The 25,080-nt window shown below is 43.0% G+C and overlaps 2 protein-coding genes across 2 annotated transcripts in view; one reads left to right on the forward strand and one right to left on the reverse strand.

Moving 5' to 3' along the window:
• Positions 1-22: 22 nt before the first annotated feature.
• COX14 (cytochrome c oxidase assembly factor COX14) lies at positions 23-9,903 on the forward strand. Its single transcript, XM_082212953.1, has 2 exons — positions 23-131; positions 5,800-9,903. Exon 2 carries the CDS (start codon positions 5,805-5,807, stop codon positions 5,979-5,981), a length of 177 nt encoding a protein of 58 aa, XP_082069079.1. The 5' UTR covers positions 23-131; positions 5,800-5,804; the 3' UTR covers positions 5,982-9,903.
• Positions 9,244-25,080, reverse strand: part of CERS5 (ceramide synthase 5) — a 37,479-nt gene continuing 21,642 nt past the window's right edge. Inside the window, exons 6-10 of the mRNA XM_082212706.1 lie at positions 23,907-23,999; positions 19,600-19,728; positions 19,286-19,392; positions 17,352-17,508; positions 9,244-10,486 (exon numbers count right to left, since the gene is read on the reverse strand). Coding sequence (XP_082068832.1) covers positions 10,334-10,486; positions 17,352-17,508; positions 19,286-19,392; positions 19,600-19,728; positions 23,907-23,999 — 639 coding nt within the window. The 3' untranslated portion in view covers positions 9,244-10,333. The remainder of the gene's footprint in view (positions 10,487-17,351; positions 17,509-19,285; positions 19,393-19,599; positions 19,729-23,906; positions 24,000-25,080) is intronic.

Here is a 25,080-nt window from a genome sequence, read left to right on the forward strand (position 1 = left end):
GTCGATCTGGAAACCGCGCCCTTCGCGCGTGCGCCAAAACCCCGGAAGTGAACCCTCGCCTGCTGCGCGCGCAAGCAAGGCAGCTGAAGGAGAGGTTTTTTTCGCGACTACGCCAGGCGGCGGTGAATCGAGTGAGTGCTCGGGGCAGGCGTTATATTGTTTTTATTAACTGGTCAGGGCTTAGGGAGGGATGGCATTTTTTATTTTATTTTTATAGATGGCGGTAAGAGACTGGCTTGCGGGGGGTTGGACTAGATGACCTTTGGGGGTCGCTTCGAACTCTATGGACGAAAACCAACTCGGTAGAGCTGATGAGACGCTGTTGTTGTTGTTGTTTAGTCGTTTAGTCGTGTCCGACTCTTCGTGACCCCCTGGACCAGAGCACGCCAGGCACTTCTGTCCTCCACTGCCTCCCGCAGTTTGATCAAACTCATGCTAGTAGCTTCAAGAACACCATCCAACCATCTCATTCTCTGTCGTCCCCTTCTCCTTGTGCCCTCCATCTTTCCCAACATCAGGGTCTTTTCCAGGGAGTCCTCTCTTCTCATGAGGTGGCCAAAGTATTGGAGCCTCAGCTTCACGATCTGTCCTTCCAGTGAGCACTCAGGGCTGATTTCCTTCAGAATGGAGAGGTTTGATCTTCTTGCAGTCCATGGGACTCTCAAGAGTCTCCTCCAGCACCATAATTCAAAAGCATCAATTCTTCGGCGATCAGCCTTCTTTATGGTCCAGCTCTCACTTCCATACATCACTACTGGGAAAACCATGGCTTTTACTATACGGACCTTTGTTGGCAAGGTGATGTCTCTGCTTTTTAAGATGTTGTCTAGGCTTGCCATCGCCTTTCTCCCAAGGAGCAGGCGTCTTTTAATTTCGTGACTGCTGTCACCATCTGCACTGATCATGGAGCCCAAGAAAGTAAAATCTCTCACTGCCTCCATTTCTTCCCCATCTATTTGCCAGGAGGTGATGGGCCCAGTGGCCATGATCTTCGTTTTTTTGATGTTGAGCTTCAGACCATATTTTGCGCTCTCCTCTTTCACCCTCATTAAAAGGTTCTTTAATTCCTCTTCACTTTCTGCCATCAAGGTTGTGTCATCTGCATATCTGAGGTTGTTGATATTTCTTCCGGCAATCTTAATTCCGGCTTGGGATTCATCCAGCCCAGCCTTTCGCATGATGAATTCTGCATATAAGTTAAATAAGCAGGGAGACAATATACAGCCTTGCCGTACTCCTTTCCCAATTTGGAACCAATCAGTTGTTCCATATCCAGTTCTAACTGTAGCTTCTTGTCCCACATAGAGATTTCGCAGGAGACAGATGAGGTGATCAGGCACTCCCATTTCTTTAAGAACTTGCCATAGTTTGCTGTGGTCAACACAGTCAAAGGCTTTTGCATAGTCAATGAAGCAGAAGTAGATGTCTTTCTGGAACTCTCTAGCATTCTCCATAATCCAGCGCATGTTTGCAATTTGGTCTCTGGTTCCTCTGCCTCTACTAAATCCAGCTTGCACTTCTGGGAGTTCTCGGTCCACATACTGCTTGAGCCTTCCTTGTAGAATTTTAAGCATAACCTTGCTAGCATGTGAAATGAGTGAAATTGTGCGGTAGTTGGAGCATTCTTTGGCACTGCCTTTCTTTGGGATTGGGATGTAGACTGATCTTCTCCAATCCTCTGGCCACTGCTGAGTTTTCCAAACTTGCTGGCATATTGAGTGTAGCACCTTAACAGAATCATCTTTTAAAATTTTAAACAGTTCAGCTGGAATACCATCACTTCCACTGGCCTTGTTATTTGCAGTGCTTTCTAAGGCCCATTTGACTTCACTCTCCAGGATGTCTGGCTCAAGGTCAGCAACCACACTACCTGGGGTGTACGAGACATCCATATCTTTCTGGTATAATTCCTCTGTGTATTCTTGCCACCTCTTCTTGATGTCTTCTGCTTCAGTTAGATCTTTACCACTTTTGTCCTTTATTATGGTAATCTTTGTACGAAATGTTCCTTTCATATTTCCGATTTTCTTGAACAGATCTCTGGTTCTTCCCATTCTGTTGCTTTCCTCTATTTCTTTGCATTGCTCGTTTAAGAAGGCTAACGCTGTTAGCTGGGGCTAAACAGGCGGAGGTGCAGCCGGGGCCACTCTTTCCCTGAGGGACAGGGTTGCCTCCTGGCCTGTATAATGCAGGATTGCCCCCATATTTCGGGGTCAGATCCTGCGTCCTGTAATGATACGGCTTTGTCCTGTCTTTCAGGTCGTCTCCCTCTCTGCCCAGTTAGGGGATTGTCTCCAAATGCGTGTGTTTGGAAAGCTGTGTGAAAGGTTGCGGATTGAAGCTCTGGGTGGCAGATTGACAAATTCCAATGTGTGCACGTGTGCGCGCGCGCGCGCGACACACACTCCAGAGGGGTCATCCCGTTATTAGGCTGAAACGGGTTGCTTTATTGCATGGGTAGGCAAACTAAGGCCTGCTGGGTGGATTTTTAATCTAATCCAGCAGTTTTTCCCTCCAGGATGGTCCCGTCCCCCAAAGCAGGTTGTGAACCCTTTGGCCAGGGAATCTACCAGTTCACTTAATATTCAGCAGATGCTAAATGCATTTTGTTAGAGTAGTCAGGGTGGTAGCTACACTTGCTCCCCACACATTATACTTTGCATATGTTTCAGAGGTTACAGCATGGGTAGGCAAACTAAGGCCCAGGGGCCGGATCCGGCCCAATCACCTTCTAAATCCGGCCCACGGACAGTCCGGGAATCAGCATGTTTTTACATGAGTAGAATGTGTCCATTTATTTAAAATGCATCTCTGGGTTATTTCTGGGGCAAAGGAATTCGTTCATTCCCCCCCTTTCAAAATACAGTACGGCCCACCACAAGGTCTGGGGGGGGGTGGACCGGCCCCCTGCTGAAAAAGTTTGCTGACCCCTGAGTTTATTGTCATTTATTACTTATTTATTGGATTTAATATATGCCCGGGGGTCTCAGGGCGGTTCACAGAAAAGATCAGCACTGAAGTCACTTCAGCACCAGAGGCGGGGGGAGAAAAGTCATCCACCCACCCCTACATTTTGCCAGAACCAAGGTGTCCACCCTAGTGAGGGAGCACTGCAGGCTGCCTATGGCCATGGCTCCTGCATTCCTTCCTGTCCCCCGTGGCAACAGAGTCCCCCTATGATGGGCTGGATTATGACTGGGCCAGGCAAGTCTGAATGCAGACCAATTCTGTCTCACTGCAGAGACTGCCAGTTTGCTTCCAAGCCCAATTCGGACTTCTGGGTTTAAACTAATGGGATGCCTTTCTCAAGGACTTTTTGATGCACACGCCCTCTGAGGATGGCAGCGAAAAAATGGCTGTTTTCGGTTGGGCCCCTCCTTCGTTTGCTTCTCGTCAGGAAAGCTTAGGAGGCATCAACCTTTCTTCATATTTTTGGTGCCGGCCCAAGACATTTTTATTCTCCCAGGTGTTTTTGTGGGCATTGATATTGTGGATTCTGTTCTTGTTTTGGTTGTATAAGGGCATCCAGTCTCGGGGGTGGGGGGGTGGAAGGGTACTTCCCCCCACATCTGCAGTAGTAATTCAGAAACATTTTTTATCTTAGTTTTAAAATACCTATTTCTTATTAATTGTATTAGTATGTCTGTTCTAAGTTGCTTGGGTTTTTTGTTTTTTGCGTTGTAGAGTAATATAATAACAAAGTAAATAATAACAAATGTTATGCTATGCAATAACCACCCCAAAAAATCCAGGGTATAGTGGGTTAGAGCAGGCATAGGCAAACTCGGTCCTCCATATGTTTTGGGACTACAACTCCCATGATCCCTAGCTAACAGGACCTGTGGTCAGGGATGATGGGAATTGTAGTCCCAAAAACATCTGGAGGGCCGAGTTTGCCTATGCCTGGGTTAGAGTATTTGGCCTAGATTGGGGAGACCCAGATTAAAATTCCTGTTTAGCCATAAAGCTCACTTGACCTTGAGCCAATCTCTCTCCCTCTCTGGGTCTGCTTAAGACTTAAGTCTTTAACAAGCCTAAACAATATTATACCTGGAAATGTTTGCTCATCTAGAAATTCAGTAAAATATTAACCAGTAAAAGGGACCCCTACTGTCAATAGACAGCAGATATGCAGGCTGGTGAAATCCCCTCTGTGCATCATAATCCCCTTTTGAGTACAGGCAATTCCCCATTTACGCGAGGGTTAATGTTCGCAGGCAGTGTGTGGGTGTGTAAGTGAAATTGCAGATATTGGGAATACCAATTGAAACACCCACTAAACCAGTGTTTTTCAACCTTTTTGGGCAAAGGCACACTTGTTTCATGAAAAAAATCACGAGGCACACCACCACTGTGTGCAGAGCGGAGATGTCAGAGCCCCGCTGCTCTCTATGGGGAATCGGATGAGAGCGGACCGCCTGTCCGCTCTCATCCGATCCCATCTGATCTGATCCCCACCCAGGATGGATGGAAAATAGGGTGGACACAGTCCAGCGCCCGCCTAGTGGGCGAAAATTTGACTTTTTTTAAAAAAAAATCTTTCGAATTTTTCCCACGGCACACCAGGCAACATCTCGTGGCACACTAGTGTGCCGCGGAACAGTGGTTGAAAAACACTGCTCTAAACTGTGGAAACCATTGAAAACCCCTTTTTTTAAAAAAAACAGCAGCAGCATTTATCAGACTCCAAACCTCTTTGCTCAAACTCCCACAGGCCTCAAAGGTCAGTACAAAGGCTCCTGGGATTGCACTTGCAAAAGCTTGTAGGATCGCTAGATGCCATTTTCACCTTTTTTGGGGGGCCATTCTTGCCTCTTTAAGTACCACTTTTGGGTTCACAGCAATGTGCGAGTGTGCAGTCACACGTGACTCGAATGCACATAAATGGGGAGTTGCCTGTAGTCTCTTGTGCCTCCACCTGGTCCGCAAATCTTTACCCAATTATCCATTTCGTTCCTAGTCCCAGCAGCTATTTCCTTCAAGTCTTTTGAGAATATACGTACCTGGCATTAGGTTCTTCCTAAGCCTCTTCTTACCAAGCAAACAGAAGTAAACCATACATGCCTAGTATGAATTATATGTCAACTGAAAAAAACCAAGGAGAGAAATAGAAGCTTGGATATATATTCTCCCCATCACCACCACCACGGTTTCCCCCAAAACAATTTCACTCTTTAGATACTGAAAAGCCTTGATTACATTGCTAAAGAGGACGCAGGTGGCGCTGTAGTCTAAACCACAGAGCCTAGGGCTTGCCAATCAGAAGGTCAGCGGTTTGAATCCCCACGACGGGGTGAGCTCCCGTTGTTCAATCCCAGGTCTTGCCCACCTAGCAGTTCAAAAGCACACCAAAGTGCAAGTAGATAAATAGATACCACTCCGACAGGAAGCTAAACGGCGTTTCCGTGCACTGCTCTGGTTTTGCCAGAAGTGGCTTAGTCATGCTGGTCACATGACCCGGAAGCTGTCTGCGGACAAACACTGGCTCCCTTGGCCTATAGAGCGAGATGAGCACGCAACCCCAGTCGTCCGTGACTGGACCTAACGGTCAGGGTACCTTTACCTTTACCATTGCTAAAATGTGTTTTTCTGTTCAACTCCTTCCTTTGATTGTACCTCAGGTACAATGGAAATGATCAATTGAGTTATTATTAATAATAATTTATTATTTGTACCCCGCCCATCTGGCTGGGTTTCCCCAGCCGCTCTGGGCGGCTTCCAACAAAGATTAAAAATACATTAAAATGTCACACATTAAAAACTTCTCTGAATACTAACCTCCCTTTGCTTTCTTCACAGCAATAATGGCTTCTGCAAAGCGGCTGGCTGACTTTGGCTATAAAGCATTCTCTGGGTCCATGATGCTCCTTACCTTGTATGGTGGCTACCTCTGTAGTGTCAGAGTATATCGCTTTTTCCAGAGGAGGAATTTGCTGAAGCAGCTTGAGCAGCAGGAAATAAACGCAGCAGTTAAGGACTGAACACTGTCCTGTTGTCTGACATAGGATGCTTAATGAATACAAGACTGGTGTGCTGCAATAAAAACTCATTTCAGAAAATGCAGCCCTGGAATCTGCCATGAAGAATCACTAATTCAGGGTGTGATGCATAAAAGGATGGAAACACCTATGCAATTCAGCAGTAATTGAATGTTTCATATGTGGCTTGCTTTTGTAAATATACACTGCTAGCAGCATCTAACTATAAAAGATGTGTTCACAGAATTGTTTCCCTCTTTATTTTTACATCCTCCTGTCCATTTAAAGAAGGAAAACAATATGAGGATAAACACAGTTTGCCACAGGATTCCTCTGGCTGAGCCTACAAGTTTGCAAATGATTTGCGGGTGGGTGTTGTGGTACTTCATCTATTTCCATTTACTAATTTCCTGCTCCAAGTTTTAAAGCAAAGGTGCATCTCACTGTCTTTACATCGGGGTCAACAAGTGTTTCCATGTGGGAATAAATCATGTCGCCTTGACATACATATTCTGATAAAGACATGTGAAAATAGAAAATCTGACACAATTGCGGATGTGAGGATTGCCGAATAGAAACCTTGCCAAAAGCAAAATAATCTTGAATGTGATGTTGCATTCTCTGATCCTACTTCAGCAAATGAGAAGTCTGCCCTTCTGTTATTGCAAATCCAATTATACCATCTGCTGTGCAACTGTCTGGCCACTGTCTTTTCATTTCTAAATAATAATAAACAAAAGCAAGAAAGAGTTCACGAAGAACAAATTAGGCAAGAAATAAAATTCTCATTACCACAGGCTGGATTAGGATGGCTTCATTCCACCTGCTGTAAAGAAAGATTGTATCAAGGTATGGTGAAATGGTGTGTCAGACAGCATGGCTCCAGGGTAGCTATAGTTTAGCAGACACTACTAATTACAAAGCTTAAAGGGCCGAGGGAGGAATATGTCGGAGCCTCCGTACGACTGAGCTGTGAAGGCTACTCCTCCGGCGGTGATTAACGACCTAAGCCTTTGAATGAGACTTCAGGCACGCTCCCCATTACGCAGAGTACCCAGACAGCAGCAGCAGAGCCAGAAATATGTGCTACATTGCTGCTTTTTTTCTGACTACGCAGGACAGAAAATAATAAGTGTCTGCTCTCTGTGAGAGACAGAAAACAACAGGAACAAAGAAACAGGAAACCAGTAACTTCAACATCCGTCTCCCATCTCCCGTGAGAATTCCAACAGTCTGGAATGTCAAACGAGTCTTGTGACTCCAAGAACTGCACAGTGGCATAACAGAAACCTAACAGAATAGTGTTCAGAACTGCCAAGGCCTGGGTGTTCTTTTTTTAGGTATGTCACATGTAGATTTTCTGCTAGATAGTGGTTATCTCATGCCTTCAGTAAGCTGTTAATGTCTTTCTACCAGTTACTGCCAATTCCCCTTTGTGAAATAATGATTTAGGCCAAAATAGTTTAGAAATGCTCATTCATCCTTTGCTGTTACCCTTCCCACTAAAAAGTCATATAAATGGCTAGAAGCTTCTTATTTAGGAAGTCAACGTGACGACAGCAAAGGCTGACCTTTCACCAATAGGGTTGCTGTACCTTGAGAGTTTTGTACAAGAAAAAAGCAGAAACTTCCATTATTCCTAATCCCTTTTCCTTTTGTGTTGTATCCTTTAGATAGAATAGAAAGCCTGAGAATAGAAACTGATTTATCATTGATAGCAGTAAACTGCTCTGGGAGCCTTTTTTTGGCTGAAAAGTGGAATATTTAAAGTATAAAAAACTTTCAATAAAGTATAAAAATATTTCAAATAGCATATAAAAATACTTTCAATAAAATAATAGATGCTACAGAGGAGGTAAGAATTAGGATGTGTGGCAGCCAAAAACTTACTGTAACAACTAGCTTGGCCCTAAAGGCTGTGAAACTTAATAACTATCCATTAACTACCACTCTGTAAAACTCCCAATTCCTATACACACGTTAGCTCAAACCAGAAAAAGGAAGCTTCCTACTTAAACTGGCAATAAAACTTTTAGAAGACACCTGAAGGCAGCCCTGTTTAGGGAAGTTTTTAATGTTTGGTGTTTTATTGTGTTTTTACTTTTCTGCTGGGAGCCGCTCAGAGTAGCTGGGGAAACCCAGCCGGTGGGTGGGTAGGGGGGATACACACACACACACACACACACACACACACACACAGAGTAATATTCTGTGTGGTGCTGGGGCAAAATGGGCTGTTCGCAGTGTGGGGCAGGGAGGTTATGGAACTACAGCATCCTAAGTCCCCTCCTTATCCCATATACTATGCCAGACCTGGTATTTACATAGTTTTAATATCCCCATTGAAGTCAATGGGGGGGGGTACACAATCATGGCAAGAAAAAGTTGCACCCTTACTTCCTGCTTGTGCAGGTCACAAGAAGTGGCAACAGTACCACCTCTGATTTCCTCTGTCCTTCACCCATGATATGACAGTTATAAATACATGAATGACACAGAGGTCAAACGGAAAAAAGGCAACGTTCTTTGGACTATCTAGGGCAGCAGCTGTTTTCTTCTAAATTGGACTCTGACCCAGAATCATTTGGTGGCCCTGTAACAATACTATAAAATGGTAATTAGCAGTTTTTGGCTCCACTTCTTGGTTGTAGGGCTTGTAAAACAAGATCATCACACCTTAAGAGAGTTCAGAAAGAATCTAGCAGGCATAAAGGTGACTGCTAACTGTAAGAAACATGGAATATTACTCTAAGGCATAGCTTTCCAAACTTCTCACATTAGTGACACACTTTTTAGCTATGCATCATTTCGTGACACAGTAATTCAGTTTTAATACCAAACCCAGGAGGAGAGCAGGGAGCATTCACGTGGCACACCTACACAATACGGCCAACACATGTGTCGTGACACACCATTTGGAAAGCTCTACTCTAAGGCCAACTTGCACATACAAGTAGACCCCACATGCTCCGTGGAAGTACACCTGGCTGTTCCTAGATTGAAAGAGGGGCCATTTGGGAGAATCAGAAACTCTGGATGCTGAACATCTTCTAGAACGGCATAAGGCCCTGGATGGGTTTAGTTCAGCTAGCAGTACCCACAGAATTAATACCACTAATGTGCTATTTGCTTTGCAGCGTTCAAATTTCCAGCACCATCTACTGCTCCTGTGTAACTTGGCAATGTTAGCATGTTAGCAGAATATTACCTAAAATCAGAACGCACACAACCTTCCTCAGTAAAGCAAAATTCACAGACCCAACTCTTCAAGCAAATTTATTTTTAATCAGAGTAAACAATAGTATAAAATGATAATAACTCAGGGCATTTTCAAAGTCCTGCTCATGACAATACTTTGCTGCCTTTCATCTCCCCTGAAGTACCATTTAGTAAAAGGGAGGGAGGGACTCAAAGCCCCTGTGTGGCAACCTCTTTATCCCACAGACATCTCACCAAAAGACTCTGAAGCAGGTACAGGCGGCACGCTTGCTTCTCTTCTGAAAGTAGAAGCGTCTATGGAAAAGTCGGCAGCAGAACCAGATCATCCATGCCTATTATCCTAGTACACAAATTTATCCACCTCTTCCTTGTAATTCCTATGTGACTCAAAACCCCATAGCATTCGTAGGAAAAACAGGTGATTTTAGGAAGTCAAAATGAAGACTTTGGAGACACTACTCCACTCGGGGGGGGGGGGGAGCAATGAACGCCAGCCTTGTCTTCCCACCCACCCAAACAAGCAGACGTAAAACTTTATTAGCAAATGGGATCCCAACAACAAATAAGCAAATTGCTCAGTCGGCCTGTCTCTACCACCACCATGTTGCTATGCCTAGCTGTGGCACATCCCAGACTCCCTAGGACACAGCTTTAGTCCTTGCTGCTAGGAGCATGGAATATCAATTTAGACCAGGCCACAGTGTTTTTTTTTTAAAAAAACCCTGGAATGCAATTAAAAAGTGAGGGGCAGAACCTGTTTGAGATCCAAACCTTCAGAGTTGTTGCAAGAATACTTTCTCTCAAAGTTTCAGTTGATCTTTAAAATAAAACAGCCTCCCCCACCTCTCACTCACTCACTCTCTCTCTCTCTCACTGACACGCTTCAGCAAACATAGGATACCATTAAATGCAAAATGGCTTAATTTCTTTAAAATGTGAAACTGGAAATAGCTTTTGCACTAGCAATCAACTAGATTCCTTCGGTACAAAACTGTGATGTGCCTGTTTCAGAACTGCTGGAGGATTTGGGGGGCAAAGCGCCGGCATGAGTAAAGATTTCTTGGGGATATGGAGTTAAGACATATCTAGTCATTTGAACACAAGTCTGTGTTTTCTTGAGGCCTCCCTGCCGGTCCTTACTCCTCTTCTGCCCACTGCCCACTAGTTATGTGGCCGTTAATCCGACTGGTATCATTGCTTGAAGAGCCAAGGACTCCTTTCCTGCTGCTTGAAGTCACATCTTCCTCTTCGGAGCTACTTTCGACGTCACTGCGTTCATCTTTTGACACCTGACAGAAAGAAGCAAAGTAAGTCTAATTTGAAAATCAGTTAAGCACTCAGTGTAGCATTCACCATACTATACTTAGCTATTAGTTGTTTAGATGGTATAGTTTTCAAATTTAGTTGTGAAGTTTGCGAAGAACAACCAGGAAAGAACAGAGTACAGAAAACAAAGAGGCAGGTATCCTCAGTTTTTCTACATAGCCACAAAAATAAGGAAATTTATGTGAAAGCTTCCTTTGGAAGGGCAGATTTAAACGAAGATCAGAAATGCTTTTTTGCAGGAGTTGTGGCTGCTACTTTTGAACCTCAAAACATTGCGGGGGAGGAAATGGAATATATTATTTCTAATGCATTTCCATTCTTCGCAGAATTTTTTAAAAAATAAATGATTTGCTTCTCTGTCTTCCAATTTCTGAAAAGCGTTCAAAGAGCCAAGAATCTAAATTTTAAAGCAAATAAAATAGTAACTTCATTCAGAAAAATAACTAACCAGGTGCCAGAATGAAAATATATCAAGGATATTATAAAATGTATGCAAAATATTTAAAGGAAATAGCAAAATGACATTAAAGAGGAAGCCAGATGGATCTCCCAGGGCAGGAAATTTGACTGCTTGGTCACTAAACACACCTGAGCTACAAGGGAACATCATAAAGCTGATGGGAAGAGGTTCACCCTACAAACAGAATGCATCTCAGCCCTTCAAGGAAAAAGGCCACATAGCCTTACAAACATTGCTCATTCTAATGGATAACAATTTAAACAGAGAATACCATTCTTTCAAGGATAGCCCAGGAACACAAGAGGAATATCTCCTGAAATGTAAGTACTACAAGTGCACTTTTCACATGACCAGAATTAGCCCAAGTCTAATTTGGCCATCAGGCGTAGTAATTAACCAGGTAAGGATATATTAAAACAAAAACACCAGACAAGTGGTGAAGAGGTCAGACTTTCCCTCAATGACAGGGATGGGGAATTCAGCCACGGGCCACATGGCAGTGGTAGGTGGGACCAGAAGCAAAAGCACAACAGATCCCACTCTTACCTTCTGTACAGGAAGCTACTTCCAGCCTCACTGTGGCTAGAGGTTTACACACATCAAGGCATGCCAGCAAGAGACATTATAACAGTTCAAGGGTACATTCCGGCCATGCAAAACCACCTGAGGAAGGCAGGCACTGAGCAGGCCCAGTAGAGGGGGGGGAGCTGGGGGGGGGGAGAGATGTGAGCCCCAGAGAGTCCTGGGAGGTGAAGAGACAACTGGAGAGCTGCATTCAACCTGTGGTCCAGGCTAAATTGTGATTGTGGTCTACATAAGTTTATTCTTTATATATTCATAACTTAATACACACACACGTATTTATAATAGAGACAAGAACGTATTTCAGTAAGTGGTTCCTGGGTGACGTGATGCCATGCAAAACAGGTACAATAATATTTCTTGAACCCACTCCTGCTATATTACGCACGCAGACTTTATATAAAAAAAGAATTATGTAACACTCAAAAGCTTGCATACACTTACACTAGCAAAAATCTGCCCTAGACAGCTTTTCACTGTTGGAACATTATTATTATTGTTATTGTTATTGTCATTATTATTACATTTCGGCCTTCATCACAAGATCTCAGGGTGGTTCACACAAGATCAAAACACATGTGAATAGTTAAAAGAAAAACAGCAAAATGATAACTCCCCCTTCCCACAGACACATTTAAAAGGCTGTAGAATATTAATCAGCCAAAGAGAAACGTTTTCGCCTTGTGCCTAAAAATATATATAATGAAAGTGCCAGGTGAACCTCCCTGGGGAGAGCATTCCTCAAACAGGGAGTCACTATAAAAAAGGCCCGTTCTCATGTTGCCACCCTCCAGACCTCACGTGGAAAAGGCACATGAAGAAGGGCTTCAGATGATGAACGCAGAGGTCTGGGGCGATTTCTATGGGGAGATGCGGTCCTTGAGACATAGTGGTGGCAGCACATTGTGGCACTGTGCACTTCTTCCTCTAAAAGTAATCCCATGCCACTGATTACAGTGGGAAGTAGCTTATTAGTGGCTGGTGGTGGGGGCCTCATGTGACTTTTTATTTTTAACCTTGTAGGCACTGGCACAATAGTGCAGGTGAACATTCAGGGAGCTAAAGTGGGGGAGGGAAATAAAGTACTAATTTACAAAGCTTCATTTATTGTAGAAAGTGTGTGTGTGTGTGTGTGTGTGTGTGTGTGTGTGTGTTTCTCACGGCTACACTATGACAAAGGGCTGCCTTCTCTATTGCTTGCTAATGGCTGTGAAATGCAGGAATGTACACGAAAATGGGCCAACCAAAGGTTAAGATAAAGGTGAGGTGTAAAAGCTGGGGGGGTGGAAAATGTTTTTAAGGTTTTAAGACACTCCCACTGAAAATATTATAGTGTGATGCTACAACACACCACAAGCACTAGCACACAGAGAGAAGGACCACCACCACCCGTAACAGAACAGCTCTGAAAACACACAGAACCAACAGGAAGAAACTGCAGGAAGGGTACAGATTAACTAGTGCATCATGCGGCAAGTGTTTTAGAACCCATGCGCATCAGGGAAAAAATCCTCATGCAGACTGGCACCCAGGTCCTATAAAGTTCACAGTCCATTTCGTATTTATTGTTTACATGACTTGCCACAAGGTGGCAATAGATTACTACTGAACAGTAAAGGCACCGGGCATTGCTGCAAACAAGGCTGAAATGCTCACATCATAGTTATATACAGATTATTCTATCTCTGCTGTAGCAGCTGTCAAGGGTAGGCCCTCCACTTGTGAGCCTGCAACCAATAGCACTGATTTACATAACACTCAGGATTTTTACCCGTGCGCCTAATGCGCACTAGGTGTGCTCAAGCTATCCACACCCTTGATTACAGTTAGGCATATGGACTTTGAACAGCCCTATGGAAAAGATGGCAGCGCACCTACCAATGAAAAGTTAATGATTGACAGGGTCAACTGTAGGTGCCTTCTCAAGAGCTGCAAATATATATTGCCTGATATCTACCAAATGCTTTTAAGATGATAATATAAATGGGAGGCAAGAATAATTAACAAAAATTGTGTTATATTTTATAACCATTTGTGGCAATGGTTTTCCTCAAGTGAAGACTAGGAATACTATGTGGCAGGCTTTTAAGTCTCCATATCCCAATCTCCAAGGTATATCCACTTATAAATGGTGCTGATTTTAACTCTGAAAACTGTAAATGACCTGGATCCATAAGGCCTGACCATGTAGGTTTTCATGAAGTCTGGCTTCATGATGCTAAATTCCATCAGCATCCACAGTAGGGACAAGCAGAGATTTTCTTGGTGGTTGCTCAGGCCTTATGCAACACTTTCCCAACCTACCTATCTATTATTGTTATTATTAAGGTAAAGGTAAAGGTACCCCTGCCCGAACGGGCCAGTCTTGACAGACTCTGGGGTTTGTGCGCCCATCTCACATCTATTGGCCGGGGGCCAGCGCTGTCCGAAGACACTTCCGGGTCACGTGGCCAGCGTGACAACGCTGCTCTGGTGAGCCAGAGCCGCACACGGAACGCCGTTTACCTTCCCGCTGGTAAGCGGTACCTATTTATCTACTTGCCCCCGGGGGTGCTTTCGAACTGCTAGGTGGGCAGGCGCTGGGACCGAGCAGCGGGAGCGCACCCCGCCGCGGGGATTCGAACCGCCGACCTTTCGATCGGCAAGCCCTAGGCGCTGAGGCTAATAATTATAATATTATTCATAATAATATACAGTGGTGCCCCGCAAGACGAATGCCTCGCAAGACGGAAAACTCGCTAGAGTTTTCCGTTTTGGAGGTGCTTCACAAAACGAATTTCCTATGGGCTTGCTTCGCAAGTTCCTGCTGGTTTTTTCCCCTCCCCCCCTTTTTCTAAGCCGCTAAGCCGCTTATCAGCTGATCCGATCAGCAGATAAGCCGCTAAAAGCCACTAATAGCGCTAATCCGCTAATCCTTCAATGGGCTTGCTTCGCAAGACGAAAAAACTGCTAGATGAAGAGAATCACAGAACGGATTCTTTTCGTCTTGTGAGGCACCACTGTACTGCCTATACCCGGAGGTCTCAGGGTGGTTCATGGAACAAAATCAAAATATAAAACCACAAAATATATAAAACCTACCAATGCCATTTTCATAACATTTCAGAGAGAAACAAACAATCTCATTTGTTTGCAACAAATGAACTGAACTAGGTTTTCAAATTTTACATGCTGTTTTATTCAGTCCTTTTTTTTAAAAAAAAAGTATGTGTTTTTAGAGCAAATATTCATTGCCTGATACATTCTGACATTCTTAATTTTCTATGCTATATTTTCCTTTCCAAAGAAAGGAAGATTTACTTGAAAAAAAATACTAGCAAGATGAACCACAGAGCTGAAGGTCCACAGATGAAGGTCGTACACAAAGATTATAGCCACCTACGTCAATATCAGAGACCTGACTTTCTTGTGAGCAGTTTTCAGATTAACTAACAACTGTTTGAAAGAAACCTGCAAAGCACAGCTGGTTTGAGGCTAAACAGTGTTCAGTCTCGTTTTAGACACAGGTAGTCCCCCCGCTCCCCTCTACCGGCCACAATAGCAGATTGCACTTACATACAAGAAGAGGAAGAGATCCAGCTTCAGTCTGGCACAGAGAAAGGAGTGAGAGAGAATGAAGAAGACAGAGGAGAGTCCTTCCCTGACTAGGTCACCTGATCAGGAGAGAAAAGCAAGGAGAGGAGAGATGCAGGTCTCCTGCAAGACACCCCAGCTTGAAAATCAGCTATAGCCACTCAGCAGATAAATGAACGAAACAAACATGGGTGAGATCAGACTTCCCCTTCCGTTCATGGAAGGGACTGAGATCCAGCTGAAGATCCTGTTTAAAGAAAAGTGGAATGGGCAAATTTTACTGAATCTCCCCTTTCCCAGCATTCTTCAGCACTACTTCCCAAGTAATTCTGGAAGGCTCCCCTCAACCCGGCTTGTTTGCTCCCCAGCTCTACTCATGGCACATCTAGATTCAATCCACAAATATATATGTAATTAAGATACAAACACAGGAAAAGAAAAGACGCAGTAGCTAAGCTGCAAGGCAGAGAAGAAATTGGGGTTATTTGAATATGCAGAAAGCAAAGTACTCAGGCATCATTAAAATGCTCTACAGGAAAGCAAATGCCCAATACTATAGAACTGTTTATTTCTGAAAATATATAGTATTTAGCTAAGATTCTGAATCTGAATTGTTCAGATAAATTATCTCTCTCTCTTTTGCAAATCTGCTTCCATGGCCACTTTCACAAGAACAAGTAGTTTTCACTTCTTTCCTACATAAAACTATAGCCTCTCCTCCTCCCACAAAGCCCTGCAGACACAATAGCAGGCTAAACACAAGCCCTACTTTGAGAGCCAGAGGTCTCAATAAACTTAGCTACCTGTCCTCCTTCATGCCAATGTCCTCCTCAGAAAAAAAGTGAAGGCAAGCTAAGTTCTGGCAATGTAGTGGCTTCCAATGCTTCTTAAAGGAGCGGCTTCTAAGAGTCAGTTCTAGCACCTATGCTCAGCAACACTGCAGGTAAGGGCCTGGAGCACTCACTGCTACAAAGCAAAGAGGAGTGTAGCAGCAAGGCCCTTTCGGCCTTTCAATATCACCTTTCCTTCTGCTGGGTGTATTTGACACACTGATCAGCTCCTGGAATTAAATATCCCCATTTTTAGTAACTAGAAAAGTGAAGTGGAATATACGGAGAAATGCTCCAGAATGTTACACTGGAGAGCAATATGCACAAATGATAGGCAAACCTCCTGTGTTATGATCAGTATGATCTGCATCGGTGCAGCATCAATTCTCATTTCAGAAAATTCCTTCTATGCCACTGCATTTTAAAACAAAAAACCCAGAGCCCTCCAGCCTTTCAGTGCAGTGTTCCTATGTCCACTAACAAGGGTTGGTATGTGATAATACAGAATCCAGCAACTCAATATCTGTTTTTACAATTTACATCTTTAAAAAGTGCTTAGGATTGAGAAGACAGATTTGAAAGTGTGTGGGAATCCAAGAAGGGAGAGCTAAGAATGCCAAGCATTATTCCAGTTTGTATAGGCTCTGCCTAGCTTTGTGCCACTCCCTGATGCCTATTAAAACATATTGTGCACACTTTGTGCATTATTGTTTATATGGACAGATTTTACATGGTGCTGTTTCAAGCTTTTCTTGGTGCATACTTGTATTTTTTAGCAGTTGTTTACCCCTAGCACTGTTAGGTAGGCCAGGTTTATCTGGCAGCAATAAAATGTTGGTACCAGAATTCAGAGTGCAAAAAAATGTTAAGAGCAGCCTTGCTGGATCTGACAAAAGGTCCATCTAGTTTTCATAGTGGCCAACCAGATCTGCTGGGGCAGCATTTCCTACTTCAGTCAAACCTAAGCCTCTGATGTTGTCTGGTGGGGAGCATTTGATATGTAACGTGAAGTACAGCTCATCAGGGAATTCTGAGCAAAATTGCGATTCACTCTGCAATTGCACCTTTACAAGTGCGTAACATTCATCAATGTGAGAGAACTACTTGGGTGGTCTGGATAAATATGCGCAGTCTAGAGAAGGATCAAGAGCAATGGCTGGTGTGTTTGTGTGTGCAATGAGAGGAGGTAGAGTGGTGTGAAGAGAGACAAATACTCTTCTCATTCTAGCAGCTACTTAACATGTAAGTTAAAATATCGAAGTAAAAAGTTGTTATCTCAGGCAGCAGTCCGCCTTCTTCAAAGCCACAGGTGTTTGTGAAATATGCAAAAAAGGAAGCAAGTATCTGGGAGGTCCCAGTGCTTAAGCAAGTTGGAATTCATACCTTCCCACGTGCTAGGGCCTTGTAGGCAATGCGAATGATGAAATAGGACCAGATGACATTTAGAACTTGCAAAATTAGAAGAAGCCCATTAAATAGCCACCATGATGGGTAAGGGCCAATTATTTCCTTGCTTTCAAACAAGGTTGTGTTCAGTAACCTGCAAGACAAAGAAGTGAGTTGTTATATTGGCATTTTGCTTATCTTTCACAACTCCCAGCTTCTAGATAGAAACCAAGCTGACTCGACTACAAAAACATCTGCCCCATAAAAAAATTCCTTTACGTAATGTTAATGCTTCTAGTCTTAAGACATCTCAGTATATGAGCGGACATCTCAGAGGCACAGGTTTCTTCTCCATTCAGTTTTTGTTAATGCTTTGATTGAGTCAGGAGCTGAAATGCTTAGCAATTCATCTATTTCCAGAAAAAAATATAAAGGTCTGTTGGTTTTACATGTTTAATGGATTTAGGAAGCCTTACACTGACAGAAAATGTGTGATTTACCCCACTGCACCTTGCTGCAGCAGGAAAATATCAGATCTATTAAGGACTTTAAAAAGGGAGAAAGCCAATGAAATCTGAGGCCTCTGGTTGATAGAACTCAAGAGAGCCTGAAACTCTCCTCCCGCAGGTCTTCATTAGTCAAACCTGCCTTTGCGCTCCCTGAGGAGGGACCTTCCCACCTCTAAAGGGAAAAACAGTTTCTACATGAGCCACCGCATGCTATTTGATGAGTGCAGTATGGCATTACACAGTATGCAACCACTGAGACAGCAAAGTCACTTCCCATTGCAATCTGAGATAAGCAGGCATACCCGGGAAACAGGGGGATTACAATAAGACCAATGGAAACAGCATTAAAGATTCACTGGCTCCCTACCACACGCCAAGGGCTTGCTGAGTGATATAGCAACAATACGTACAGGCTGCCATGGCGTAATCACAATCAGTGGGGCCAGTAGTAAGAAGATTTGTTTGCTTGCACAGACCAATGCACCAGTGCAAGAAGACATTTCAAGTCATTTATTACTCTGAAATCTCTTCTCAGTTGAGGGAGTACTTTACTGCCATAGCTGAAAATGATAACTAGGATAGAAAGTTGGCATGAGTTGGCTCAGAGGGACATCTGTCGATCACACCTCAAATGCAGATGTGCTGGGCAGCCTAATTCCTCTTCCCAAATCACTCAGCACAAAGGAGCAATCCTGGGTTGCAGGATTCCTCCTGGATTCTCATGCGTCAACAGTAACTCCTGAAGAGCGCTTTCTACCTGTGTAGGCTCCCTGTGTCATCCAGAAATCTGGACAATCCAAGTTCTAAATCTTGCAAGGGCCTACACAGATATAAAGTTGAAGCAGGGCACCTTTTCCGAGTGGCTAGCAGGAGCCACACAGTATAACAAGCGATACTCAATGGGTTCCCTTCCAATACCTCTGTATCCACGCAAGTAATGCACAAAGTATCAAGAGGAACTGTTCAACAATCTCCACCGATTCAAACTGGCCCCTTCTGCAACAGGGGGAGAGGACCTCTGGCATTATGACTGAATGGAGACCAGGGACCACATTCCATATCCTGCCTCTCAAACACAAGCTGCAATGGCACTGCGCAACCTGAAGAGATCAAAACCCAACTCGGGGCCCGCCGTAAGTATTTTGCCATTGTAAATAAAATATTGACACAACACAACCCAAACTTGGAGCTCCTGATGCCTCCTCACACATTCTGCCAGGCCCTTTTGCTTCCTGAGCCCCAAAATCAATCAAGTCCTTCAGGGGATATGCTTCTTATCACACATCTGTGAAGGGGTCCTGTTACAGAGGTTACCTGTGTGCTACAGCTGTTTAATCGTCTGTACCAGACTCTTGGCACAATGAACCCATAATGTTATCCCTTGACTTGCTCTCCCCCACCTCAATCCCAGTAAATACTTACCAGAAAGGATAAATCCCCAAACGAGTAACAATGAACACCACACAAAACAGTACAAAGGTGGCATCACAGACTCGCTGGTATTTGGCATAGTTGGCAATTTTTGCTACCTGGGGGGGAAAAGGGAGAAGCTCTAAGAAAACTCCTCCAGACTTCAATGCAATAATCCCATCATTTAAGAAATGGTTTAAGAAATGGTTATTACTTTGTTCCGTTGTATGCAAATGGATTTCTGGAAAAAAATTAAAAGCATCTAACACAAATAAGCCATTTGAATACAGTGGTAAAAACTCGATAGAACTGTGTGAGGTACTTACTTCTAGGAAGCCATCTGCTGTATCATGAACCAACAAAACCAAACTTCCTACCCGCACCATGTTGTTCATATAGGAGAAGCTAAGGAGTGCAACTGATGACAAGTGATGAATAAACATGACCAGGAAATCCTGAAAAAACAAGTACCAGCATGATATCACTATGGAGTGCAAGGAACACGACATAATACAGATTGGGAAATATTTAGTTTAGCACCTACGAACTTCTTTCTGAGCTGCTTTCAAGATCACAATGATTTATTATAGAACAGCGGTCTAGAAATGTGTACAGCCATCACTTCATCACAAATCAAACTGGTGTGCCATTAGTGTTATTGAAAACCTTTTCTTCCAAGTGAGAAGGTTCCTCAACAGCAATGACAACATGGGATTTGCACCTTGGCCAACATCTTCATCAAGTTATCTACTCTTGTTCCTGGTCTGTCACATACAGTTCAGACCCTGGGAGAATGTACGTAAAGTTAAGATTATTATGTTTTGCATCATTTTACACTTGTTTACAGTGAATTGCATTTGCCTTTTCACTGCCCATTTACTCAGTTTGGAGAGGCCAATTTGGAGCTCTTCACAATCTATTTCTGTTTTAACAACCCTGGACAATTTAGCATCATCAGCAAATTTGGCCCCCTCACTGCTCACTCTTAACTCCAAATCATTTATTAGCAAGTCAAAAGACAAAACCCCCACTACTTCTCTCTGTTTGGAGAACTGTCTGTTTATTCCTACACTTAGCTTCTGGCATCTTAACCAATTCTTGATCTGAAAGAGGATCTCTCTTATTCCTTGACTACTAAGCTTTCTCAGGAGTCTTTGGTGAGGTACTTAGTCAAAAGTACAGTGGTACCTCTGGTTAAGAACTTAATTTGTTCCGGAGGTCCGTTCTTAACCTAAAACTGTTCTTAACCTGAGACACCACTTTAGCTAATGGGGCCTCCTGCTGTTGCCACACCGCCACGGCACAATTTCTGTTCTCATTCTGAAGCAAAGTTCTTAACCCGAGGTACTATTTCTGGGTTAGTGGAGTCTGTAACCTGAAGCGTATGTAACCTGAAGCATCTGTAACCCGAGGTACCACTGTATTTTGGAAGTCCAAGCCAACTGGATCACTGTTATCTAGTCGTACCTTGGATGTTGAACAACTAAGTTGCCGAACGTTTTGGTTCCTGAACAACTGAAAACCGGAAGTGGTTGTTCCAATTTTCAAACGATTTTCAGAAGCCAAACGTCTGACACAGCTTCCACGGCTTCCAATTTGAGTGCAGGAAGCTCCTGCAGCCAATCAAAAGCCATGCCTTGGTTTTCGAATGGTTCCAGGAGTTGAATGGACTTCTGGAACGATTAAATTCAAGAACCAAGGTACGACTGTATATGCTTATTGACATTCTCAAAGAATTCCAATAGGTTTGTGAGACAAGACTTTCCCTTGTTCTATATATTTTCCCTTGTTCTATAAGCTAACCAGCCTGTAATTTTCAGGATCCCTGCTGGAACCCTTTAAAAAAAAAAAAAAATTATTGTGCTACTTTGGCTGCTTTCCAGTCCTCAGGTATGGAGGCTGATCTGAGGGACATTGCAGAACAGGGTTATTTGCTATATAGGAGTGTCTCTCAATGTAGTCAGTTTGAATAAGATAAAATTAGGGTTTTTTGTAATCTGAAATGTTATCAGTAAAGGTATTGCTTTGGGAGAAAATCACTGGTGCCAGAGTAAGACAATAGACTTTTTTATTTTTCTTTCAGCAACCTCCCATTCTGGGTGTAGAATCTGTACAGATTGGGTAGCCTATTCTAGGAACCAAGCCTCATGATAAGCAGCCAATGCTGGGCACTCCTTCAGTGAAAACAGTTTACTCACAATCCTTGCAAAATATACGATGTAGACTGCTGAAAAGTCAATGCTACAGCAACCTTAGAGTATTTATTTTATTGATTGATTGATTGATTGATTGAATTTATATACTGCCTGATGCCCGGAGGTCCCAAGGCAGTTCACAGAATAAATAAGTACCTTGGGACTTGGGTCAGGGACTCAAGGTTTAGGAAGCATATATAAAAACAACAACTGCATTCAACAATACTCAAACTGCCTCTTTTTCAAGCTTCTCATGTAATTCTACTAACAGGCCAACAAAATACTAACAGGTGTACTCACTAACTCTTCAACGAGTTACTAGGTAGGATTCTGCTAGGGCTGCCTGAGTAAACTGAAGTACACACATCTCCCTCTCCTAGGGATCTCAACAGTCAGCTGAAGGAAAGAGATTATAATTATAATAATAATAATTTAACTGGAGATTAACTCCAGTTACAGTGACACAAAAAAAGGGAAGATTAGCTAGTGTAAAACATTTGCCTCCATACAAATATTTTTGGAGCAATTCTTACTGAGGCATATAGATGAAAATGTTTTAATAATAATAATAATAATAAATTTTATTTATATCCCGCCCTCCCCAGCCGAAGCTGGGCTCAGGGCGGCTAACAACAATAAAACAGTAGTGAAAGTGGTCAGCCACAAAACATTTCAGGGAGAACTCACAATCGAGACATTAAATTTCTGGTGGTTTCTGCTCACATGATTGTCCGAGAGAAAAATAATGAAAATGCCAAATCAGTTGCCTTGTTCCCCATGAATGCATACACAGAAGACATTCTGGGAAAGCACCCATTCTCCAACAATGTATTGAGAGAGTTCTAGGTGCATCTGTTTCCAGTGGTTTGCAGAAAGCAAATAATGGCAGCAGCGATTAAAACAACTCCTTTTACTGGTAACTGCATTTAGAAACTATTCACTGTAACTGGGCAGTACCTCTGCAACCCACAAAATATCTCAAAACTAAATTCATCAGCTCCTGTTTGTTGAATATGGCCCATTTATACAGAATGCCAAAAATGTTTGCAGCCAAAATATGAGCAGTAACTGAGAAGACAAATGCACAACATCCTAGGCCCAGACAACTGATGACAGTGGTAATTGGATTTAAGATAATCTTAATCCAATATTTTCTATTTATTTTCCTAGTTGTCCTCTACTATCCTTCAAGTTCTAGAAACATTAGCCCAGTTCCTTTGTTTTGAAATGATGGGGGTACATTATCATGATCACTCCAGGACACATCAACAGCTTTACAAAAGAGTTCCCAGGTCTGAAATATTTATCCTTATAGCTACTATAACACAACTATTCAACTCCTGTTTGTGCCTTGTGCTCTGCTATACGTACATGTTAATGCAACTGATTTTTATCTGTCACCCCAAGGATGTCTGTTTCTTACAGAAATGCAATACAATGTCTGTGGCTTTGGGATTCCATACTTTTCTTTCATACTCTTGAATTCCAGTTTGCTCACTGTATTCACAGAACCTTATTCAGGAAACACAAGACCACTTTTTGTAAATTGGATTTCTCATGGAAGGATGTTTTCGACTAGCTGATCTATATATATATTTTTATAAAAAAAAGCTTTAAAATTAAATTTTTATTATTAGTTTTAATTTTCTCTCTCTGTAAGCTCCTTTGAACATATGCCTTAAGGATGCTACTGCTTTCAACAATCAAATGGGAAATGTTAAATTCCTTCCATAATCAAATTGGGAAAGCATCTAAATCACAACTTACTGAGCATTTCTCCATTGAACACTATCTAAGCAGAGAAATCTAGAGATACTGGCATGAAAACAAGTTGAAATTCAGGTTTAAGGAACCTAAAACACAAACAGGATTAATAGCATGCCTAGGTAAAGCAACATTGTGGAGCAGGGGGAAAGAGGAAAGGATATAAACCCATGAAACTAGTGACATTTATTTGCCTGGACAGTCCAATGTCACATATCTAAATGCACATTTGTACCAGATTCACATTGGACCCGACTACAACACCATGTAGGGCAACGTTCAGCAGTGCCCTTCAGATGCGGGTCAGCACAGCCTCAATATGCATTTTCCAGCTGAGGGCACCTGTTTGTTTTTGTTCTAAACCCATGCTTTCAGAATAGCTCAAAAAAACAAGCTAGGAAATCTAGAAAACCACACATAGGATTCCTTAGTTCCTCCCTCCTAGAAAAGGATAAAAGGCTCAACCAGTCTCACATGAGTCATCATAATACATTCACACACACACGTACTTCACTCATCACAGGTTTGCATTTGATGGAAGTCTTCTAATCAAAGTAGGTTTTATTATAAGATACAAATCAGTCATTCTATTACTTGGTACTGAATGATTCTTCCCCTCATTCCGAAAGGTCAATGGGATTGTTTAAGGCTCCTGGAAACAGCTAGTTAATTACCTTTCGCTTCACATCTATAAACTGTGAAAACATAAGAGACCAGTAGAAGGCCAGTTGCACAAAATAATAGTAGTAGAGGCTGGATGATAGGGGCTGAAAAACAGAAAGAAAGTCTTGTTTAGAAACAGCATGCAACATATGCATTAAGAGCAGGAATGGTTAACCTGTGGCCATCCAAATGCTGTTGGATTCCAATGCCCATCAGCTCCCAAGGGTCAGGGAAGATGGGAGCTGTAGTCCATCAACATCTGGAGGGCCACAGGTTCCCCACTCCAATTTAAATACTTAAAACCACTGATAGGGAATTGAGTCCAGCCAGAGAGCCAGATCCTGATGTCCTCCAACCCCAAGGATGTAATTGACTTATAGCTGGGACCACTCACCTATCAATCTCCTGATGTCATCATGACCCCAGGTGAAGCATCCCTTTGCCTGTGCAATTTTATTTCAAAAAGTGCAAGCGAATGGAATGTTTCTCTGCAGGGCTTGTAAACTGATAGGCATGCGTTGCTTTGGCAAGGGATTGGGTGCTCAACCTTGACTGGGGGCTCCAAAGTGCAGCCCATCTCAGCAGGGTTTGCTATCACTGTCAATCGACTGATTGAAGCTGACATCAAGGCTTGCTTGCCAAAAAGCAATCGGGAGCACACTTTTCCGTTCTCTATTGCTCCTTTGTACCTGAATCTTTGCCTGTCCGCAACTGGTGTCACATGTGACATCAGGTGTGGGGCAGGTAGGTGTAGTTTAGGGGAAACAACTTTGCAGGACAATCTGGGACCACTTTCTAGCCTAATTTGACCTGCAGGAGAATTAGAGGTTCTCCACTGCTGGCTTAAACAGGTAAGTGTTTATGTCCTTCCATCCTGTAAAATGATAACCTAAGTGTTCAATATTGTAATTACAAAGAAACCTATCCTCCCTTCTTTCGGTTCTTCCCGCTTCCTCCCCCAGAGCTGCTATTATGTGTGGTTTTTTAAGTGAGATCTGATGGCAGGTATTCCAAAATCACACCCAATTGTACCCTTATATAAACTGAACAGCTGTCATTTGCACTTAAGGATAACATTAGGGTGGCAGCACAAACTCCCACACCACTTGAAACCTGGTGGCCTGACCACACCAAAATGCCCCATGAGAAAAAGCAACACTTCCTTCTCCTGGTCATAGTTCTTAG

This window comes from Podarcis vaucheri (genome assembly GCF_965113315.1).
Source record: "Podarcis vaucheri genome assembly, chromosome: 2".
NCBI classification, from domain to species: domain Eukaryota; kingdom Metazoa; phylum Chordata; class Lepidosauria; order Squamata; family Lacertidae; genus Podarcis; species Podarcis vaucheri.